Source organism: Primulina huaijiensis, chromosome 5, assembly GCF_012295235.1.
Source record: "Primulina huaijiensis isolate GDHJ02 chromosome 5, ASM1229523v2, whole genome shotgun sequence".
NCBI lineage: Eukaryota > Viridiplantae > Streptophyta > Magnoliopsida > Lamiales > Gesneriaceae > Primulina > Primulina huaijiensis.
Window position 1 is genome coordinate 8,665,410 of NC_133310.1, and position 8,634 is coordinate 8,674,043.

Here is an 8,634-nt window from a genome sequence, read left to right on the forward strand (position 1 = left end):
TAGACTGAAAAAGCAGTTACGAGATTCTATCCAATAATCAGCTAGGCTCTGCTCTTCAAAGAATGTTCAGCAGATGTGCAAAGAATGTCTATTAATTATACTGACTGATTCAGTGAGGTATACTGCTCTATCAGTTGTTATTTGATCATCCCGGCTTCTGTCAGTTACCCTTTGCCATCAAATAGACTTCTATCAGTTATGTTTAGACATTAGTTAGGCTTTGATTATATACGCATGAATGATCAATTTCCCTCTTGAAATCTGTTCGGCTGTGCTTTGTATTAATTTATTAGATTAGCAGTCTTGTTAATTCACCAAAACATAAATGTTCTAACAATTTTCTTTTTTTGGTGATTAATAAAATATGCACTTGTTGTAGAAGTATTGAATTCGTGGAATATATAAAAAGAATTTACTAAGAAATGGTTAGGCCGATAAATATATAGATATTGTTCTAGGCACTATCTCTTCTGATAATCTTTGTGAGATCTAGAGTTCTTGCTGCTAGAACCAATCGGCTTCGACGATTCTCTCTTATGAGCCTGACTACTGGAAGATTCAGTTTTCATCTAGCTAGCACTTACTTTCCCTTTTTTTTTCAACACTAGTTGGAGCTTTAAGGTATGTAAGCACTGCAGCCAGTTGATGTCGACACCATCAATCTTCTCTTCTCAGTAAGATTTTAATTCACCTCAACAATCTTCTTTGTTAGATTCAAATGAACACTATCAATATTAGAAGATATCTGAAAATGATTCCATGAAATTTGTCCAACAAGATGAGTTGATGTGGCAGCCTGGGCTTTCTTGATGTATACTAACTTTAAATGCATATACACACATTCTTGGCTAGAGCAGAAACTTCTTTCAGCATTTTGTCTCGAAAGTTGTCCACATTATCTGCAGAATTTATTTGACCTCTTCAGAATAGTGAGACTTGATGTAAGGGAATTCAAACTGGCATGAATACTGTCCAAATTGATATCTTCAGCAATATCTAGATTTGGAGAGGAAAGCATGATTCTGGTAATGTCTATAGCAATAGCAAGAGTCAGATCTGGAACCCAATTGCTTGAAGGACATATCCGCTCTGTAATTAGCATTTCTGGGTCACCTTGACTGACCAGCTCTTTCACTGATACTTCAGGATGAGTCTGATTGATTTTCTCAACCTGACTGACCAGCTCTTTCACAGATACTTCAGGATCAGTCTGATTGATTTTCTCAACCTGACTGACTGGATCAGTCATCTATCTACTCTTGTGGCTCATCCCGACTGATAGACACAGCCACAAAAACTCTACAACATCAATTTCTTCTAGAGTGACTATTGGTTCGTTCATAACAACATCTGATACTACTTTTTTTGTTTCAGACAACAGCTCATCATTTGGTACAACTTCTTCTTTAGAAACTGTTTCTCCAAGAGTAGCTACTTCCATTAGTTCATCCTGAGGTAGGATGACTTTCGCCTAAGGAGTCACAATTTCTTGTGTTGCATTAAACAAATCTAACTTATAGACTATCAAAGATAAAGTAGAAGATTACTCAATGACATATCATCATCATCATCATCATCATATCCTTGTGCAATAGATTGCACAACCTCATCCACATTGGCCAAAGAGATCTCCCTGAGATGTGGAGACACTAAGGCTTCTGGTTTCATTGGATGTAGCAGTGAGGATTTAGAAGATGAGGGACAGACTGTTGGTTCAGCATTAGAAGTTCTTGGAGCAGTTGGGATTTCCAAAGTTTCAGCAACAGTGACAACAGGAACCTCTGAGATAGGTTCATTCTTATGCTGAGGAGAAGAGTGGCTGAACTTCTGAAAGTGATGTAAAGCTTACTGCTCTGGCTGTTCAGTAGGGCTTGAGACTGGCTGAACATGTGTCTTAGTAGCCTTATCTTCTTGTTGATTGGTTGGCAGAACCAACTCGTTCTCATCTTCCCATACTTGGATCTTCATATCTAGGAAAAGTAAATCCATATAGAGTTGATTGATGAAAATGATGTCATCAAAAGCTGTTGGGCACATTAGATCATAGTGATTTTTTCTTTCTGCGCAGATGTGTGTTAATTTCTTGATCTTCATGATTCTACCAAGTAATACGGTCTCTCATTGACTTTTATTTGAGTCTTGGCAGCCTTCAAAACATTCTTCTCCGAAGTAATTGCCTTATCCAAGTCATTCTTCTTCTTGAGCTTCCTCAAATGGTTAATTGTCCGTATCTCCACCCATATGTCAAATTCTTGAATCATATCATATGACATAACTTAGCTTTCAAAAACATGAAAAGATCATTTAAACCTTTAACTTAAAACTCACAAATTTAAACTTACTGACTTAATGGTGAAGCTGAGCAAGTTCTGTTTTGGAATGAAGGCGAGCACTCGTCCTCAGGATCATTCTCTGATACCAAGTTGAAATGTCCTAGATTTTTCGTAAAATCCGATTTTTTTATTAAAAAAACACAATGGCCAAAACCTTGCACTCTTTGCACATAATTTTTTTCCATAAATTTTAGTTACATACTTGAAAAGAATTATTCTTCACTAATTTGAATATAGCATCTCGTTATCACTAGACAAAAACAAATAATGCTCCTCAACACATTCTCAAAGTTTGATCAAGCGAAATTCATTAAAGGTTTAACATAAAATTATTACTCATGTCTTACTAATCAACTAAGATAATCAGTCTTGCGGAAAAATAGAATGACTCGGATAAGTGCACTCATCCTGAACCGCCAAAACTCGCCAGCCAGCACCACACCAGTCTTCCTCATGTGCATCAATTAAAACTAGTGAGCCTAGAGGACCAACAAGTTCTTCCGAAAATAACAAATATCATATAATAAAACAACACATGTATTAAACACTTTTTCGTAAATTTAACATAAAAATTATTGTTTTCATCATCTCGTTTTTTATTATATAAAATAAACATAACAATCAAATAACCAAATGTTTCCTCTTAAACTTCCTCCTCCTCAAACCATCAAATAAAACCCTCAAAAATTATTTTATGAAGTGTGGCTCGGTAATTTTCCAAGTCATCAATCATGATCTCTCGTTCAAGCATACAAGGATCCAAGTTTGGTAGGGAACGCTAAAATCCACACGCCGTCATAGTTGGCAGAGACACCTCGACCCGAAGGCCGACATCCAAAACCATCAACTACGCCACAAAAATCTTTAAAAATCCTTACAATTTAACTTTTTTAAAAATTTGAGTATCCCAAATTTTAAAATTTAAACATACATCCTGAAGTATTTAAAATTTTACATGCTGTCAAAAATCTATAAAATTTACACATGGTCGCAAAAACTTTAAAAAATTTCGCTATAAGATTCTGTACAGTACGCGTATAGTCATGTAACCAAAATTTATTTTGAAAATCTTAAGGCAAAAGACTAAGCACATAAATGGTCAACATAAAATTTCCTTGCAGTATCATTTTCCTCCACTGTCCAAGACACCCACGCATAATTTTGTTGCTAGGATTTTGCCCACCCACGCAAATGCACCTTTAAAAACTTTAAATTAAATTCTTTAATTTCCACACAATCTTCGATGTATTTTAAGAGAACACATTTTCACAAATAAAAATCTGAAAACTCCATAACTATGATTTCAGCACTTGTGAGGAAAGGGATGACTTGCAGCCTTCCATTGTGAAGAAGTTCGGGATCACTTCCGAGCGACCACCCGAGCGACAAGCATGCAACACTTACACACCCACCTGCTTGGACAACTCGAGATGCGGTCACCTAGCCTCGTCCATGCTTCGAGTCACTCAGCCACCTTTCCACTCCATGCTACACACACCCAGAATCTCGCTACCCATAAGCGAATAGGTACGCATGCACCTCATCATTAAATAAATACACTGCCACGTCCCGAGACGTGCAACATCTGGCATTGTCAATAATCACCTGAATATTAACAACAAGCCTCGTAGTAATCAAATATCCAAAATCAATCTATTTCATAAATCATATCAATGTCTTTACAAAACTTGAACGAATGCGAAAGCGTAAACAAATATAATAAAAACAAAATAACATGATTGTTCTCGTTAAGAATTGACATCTTCATCATCCTTAGAAATATTTTAGTTCTTCTTCCTTAATTTATTCCTTGTTCTTATCTGAGGGGAGGAAGAAAGGGTTGAGTATTTGGTTAAATACTCAGCAAGTAGGGGTCGATCGATCATAGTAAATAACAAATGCATATATATATCGTATATCATTCGAATACGGAAAACATTTTCAAATCATATCATATCATATTAAATCGAACAAATGGCACTGAAAATCATTTTATTTTACATGGCTAACTGATCAGTTCCCTAAGTTATATCCTCTAAGGGGGCGAGGACATAGTGTCGGTTATTATANATATATAGACAACATGTTCAAATCATATCATATCATATTAAATCAAAGAAATGGCACATGTTATTTTACATGGCTAACTGATCAGTTCCCTAAGTTATATTCTATAAGGAGGCGAGGCCATAGCATCGATTATTATGTTCCACCGCATCAGGGCCAAATCAAATCAAAAGTCGGAATTTTCTGACCATTTCAAATGCAAATCATAACAATGCCTTCAAAAATATTTTTCTCAAACATGTTTTCAAATATCATTCAGCAAATTAAATGAATAACATATGCCGATCGAATTAGAAGAAACATATATAATTTATTTTTATGCAAACGTGGACACACTTATGAAAAACAAGTATGTCAATATATATATCAAATAGTACACTTATGAAATTCAAATGTACATAAAAGTACAGCAAAAACCAACTTACTTTAAAGATTGTTCCAAAAATTTTGGAATGAACAAGTTGGAGTTTGATACCGAAAAATTAGTAACCTTTAAAAAATTTTAAGCCTAATTGAACCGTTGAATCAATCTAAATTTTGGATATATTGCTCAAAATATGTGTAGGTGTATTGTGAACGGTGGAGATCGGATTTGGATATGTAAAACAATGAGCAAAACTTTCTGAAGTTGGACAGAATTTTTGATACTCGAAAATTGCAACTTTTGGAGAGGACTTTGATATTGTTTTGGTGTGATTTCACTCATCACTTTGCCACTATTGCCTTTCCCCTCGGCCATGTCAAAGATTGCATGGTTTATTGCATGTAATTCTCCTCCATGCCAAAGGTTGAATGATTTATTGCATGTAATTTATAATCCTCAATGAGATAATTCATCTTCAATTCCAAAACTAAAATCAACTTGCACTTTGTCCCTTGGTATAATTTGGGTATTCACATATACCACCCAATCAGGGGCGTAGCCAGAATTTCAAAATACGAAGGGCTAGAAAATAAATTTTTTTTCTAGAAATCAATACAACATTTTCCACATGAAATAAAAATTAAGTGCAAACCACGATTTTCACAATATAATCATCAAATATGGATAAATATTTTCCAAAAGTTCAAATATTAATCATATGAGAGCGTACACATAAAAAAAAATACAACTTACGCCAAAAGAGGGTAACTTAAATAAACACTACTTTAGTCGCAACCTTCGATTTTTCAAAAGATCAAATCTATCAATTATGTAATCTATATCAAGGTCATGAGCAATCTCTCTCTCAATATACAAAACCATTGCATTGTTTAAATATTCCTGCTCCATTTTGTTGCGAAGTGATGTCTTGAGAAGTTTCATACCTGAAAATGCTTGCTCAGTTGTAGTAGTGGAAACTGGAAGAGTCAAGACAAAACGAATCAGTCTATCAATAATGAAATAAATCTTCGACTTCTTTGTTTCAACTAGTAGTCCGCATAATTTAAGAAGAGAATCAACATCTTTAAACCTCGGATCCTCAAATGCATCAAGCTTATAATGATCCAATTGAGTCTTCAAATGTTTCATGTCATCTTTGAAAAATCATTGGGATAAAATTTATCAATTAAAGAATAAATAGCACTTTCAGAGAATGATTTGAAGCCATCATTGGGATTCAAGGCTTCACAGAGAGTGAGAAGCTCTATTGATTGCTCAGTAAATCGTGTATTCAACTCCATCAGCTGTTTGTCAATCACAACATTGAATACATGAAAATGATAGTATTCTTCAACTGTAAAATGATTTTTCTGTTGACAGGAACATTTAGTAACTTCAACATAACGAGCTGTCAAATCAGGCACTACAATGTCATGATTATCACAAAAATTATTCACACTCCATAGAAAATCTTCCCATTCATCATCTCGCATTTTCTGGAAAAGCAATTTTGTAGTCGTGACTAAACTCATTGCATTCAGAATGCCTTGATTTTTTCTTTGCAAAGCCTGACATAACATATCAGATGTTTCCAAAACTCTATGCATCAATAACAAGATAAATACAAAATCAAATGTAATAATCTCTTTAAGCAAACCTTTAGCCTCCGCACGTATACTAAAGGCAGACTTCCCCCCATGAAATCTTCTAGAAGTGTACAAACTGAACCAAACAATTCAATAACTCGACTAACAGAAACGTAATGTTAACTCCATCGAGTAGATGCAGGTCGTTGCAAATTACTAGCTTGATTAACTCCAGTACCATTCCCAAGTTCTCCAGATTCTATTAAATCAATGATTTCATCTTCTCGAATGGATTTCAATTGAGAGTGTCTCTTTGAAGAAGAACCCACAAAATTGACAATTGAACTCAATTTAGAAAAAAAAAATAGCCATACATCTGATACCTCTTTAGCTGCTGCAACTAATGTAAGTTGCAGCCGGTGAGCAAAACAATGAATATAATATGCAAACGGACAATCTTTGAGAAATAATGCTTGTAATCCATTCCATTCTCCCCGCATGTTTCTAGCACCATCGTATCCTTGTGTTGTGTCAAGATATTACATATACGTGTTTTCAAAGTCAAAGAATTAGTATCATCAACACCAACAACTTCAAAAAATCTTTCCCTAACAAACCCATCACAATCTACGTATCGCAAAACAATAGCTATTTGTGATCTACGAGATTCATCAATTTCTTCATCAACAAGAATACAGAATTTAGCATCCCCTACTTCATCACGGATTTTACTTCGCACAAGATCGGCAATAATTTTTAGAATCTCCTATTGATTTGCTGGTGATGTACACTTGGCATTTTTAGGTGCTTTATCTAAGATAATATCACCAATTTCTTTGCACAATTCTCTCGAAATTTGACGAGTTCAAGAAAATTTCCACGATTATGAGAATCTACAAACTCATCATGTCCTCTAAATGCACACCCATCTTACAGCTCTAATCGATGTCCTTATAAGTAATCTGTTTTGCTTTACAATATTCTCAGATTGCTTATTCATCCTTCTATCGATATGTTGAGATACATTTTTCAAGCCCTCCCATTTTTGCATAGCAGTACTATGTAATGAATTGCAATCTCTTTCATGTCTTTTCAGTGGACATGTTTTGCAATTCATTCTTTTCTAATTCTTAAATCATTCAGCTGTAAATTTCTTCTGATATGATGAAGGAACATCAAAAAGATAACACGGGAAACAAAATGCACTTTCTTTTACTTTGGAAAACTCGAGCCATGGAAATTTTACGAACCAAGAAGACTGAAAACTACGTTTTTGATGCTTAAAATCAACAAGTGGATATTCATATATAGGCTGATATGGTCCCATACCAACATATTCTCTTCGAACATCATCTTCTTTATCACATGGATATTCCCATATTCTAATTCGTTTCCCAGGATCACGCTCATAATATGGATTATTTCTTTCTAATGGATCGAGAGCAACTTCATTGTCAGGTTTGAGTTTTTTGGTTCTCAATGTAGATCTTGAAATTGACGGAAGAGGATCATTTGAAGTTTTTGATAATTGCTCATTGTTTTTTTGGATGAAATAATCGGTAATGCTTCTTTTTTACATTTTGATTAACCTATAAATAAAAAAACATATAAACTTCATTTTATTTCACCTTAAAGAATACTCTTCATTTAAATTAAAAGATGAAAAAAAACAATTTTGTCTATCTTTTGAGTAACCAAACATAAAATACACTAAATAGATAATTCATGGTGATATGATTCCATAAAAGAATACAATTAATTTATCGAAAGTTTTTAATCTTGAACCCAAAATAAACCAAACCCAGATTCAAAAACAATAAAAACTACAAGAATCTTGGGGAAAACATAAACCAATCAACCCCAAATAATCTAAACTCGAAACCTAGCAAGAATCAAGAAGGATTATGCTTATAAAAGATTAATTAAATTATTAGAGAGATACCTGACAATTAATAAAAATTTGAAAATGACATGTAAAAAGAGTATAGGAAAGAAGGAGAAAATTGGGAAAAAAGGGGAACAAAGGGCAAAATAGGGGTGTGGCGCAGGAAGGACCGAAAGGTTGAGAATTGAGAGATGTATTCTAATTTCCAAGCCTGAAGCTGCCGTGAGAGAGTTTTTTAATTTCTCTTTTTTTTTATTTTGTAATTGATGGGCTTATGGCTATATTAAAAAAAAAAAATATTGGCTGGACTTGAGCCCATCTCAGCCCATACTATACATACGCCTCTGCCACCCATTCACGCATAATATATATATTAAACTCACATAAACAATCATATAT

The 8,634-nt window shown here is 34.2% G+C and overlaps 1 protein-coding gene across 1 annotated transcript; it reads right to left on the bottom strand.

The window, feature by feature from the left end:
• Positions 1–5,909: 5,909 nt before the first annotated feature.
• Positions 5,910–6,850, bottom strand: LOC140977613 (uncharacterized). Its single transcript, XM_073442363.1, has 3 exons — positions 6,568–6,850; positions 6,422–6,486; positions 5,910–6,332 (listed from the first exon to the last, which is right to left on the bottom strand). Exons 1-3 carry the CDS (start codon positions 6,848–6,850, stop codon positions 5,910–5,912), a joined length of 771 nt encoding a protein of 256 aa, XP_073298464.1.
• Between the last annotated feature and the right edge of the window lie 1,784 nt (positions 6,851–8,634).

What these genes read in the sequence shown, in the direction of transcription:
- LOC140977613 (XM_073442363.1), bottom strand. Translation starts at nt 6,850, where the DNA reads ATGCGGGGAGAATGGAATGGATTACAAGCATTATTTCTCAAAGATTGT. An exon ending in TACTGGAGTTAATCAAGCTA is followed by an intron (nt 6,487 to 6,567) that starts GTAATTTGCAAC and finishes TGTTTGGTTCAG; the next exon opens with TTTGTACACTTCTAGAAGAT. An exon ending in TATACGTGCGGAGGCTAAAG is followed by an intron (nt 6,333 to 6,421) that starts GTTTGCTTAAAG and finishes ATGTTATGTCAG; the next exon opens with GCTTTGCAAAGAAAAAATCA.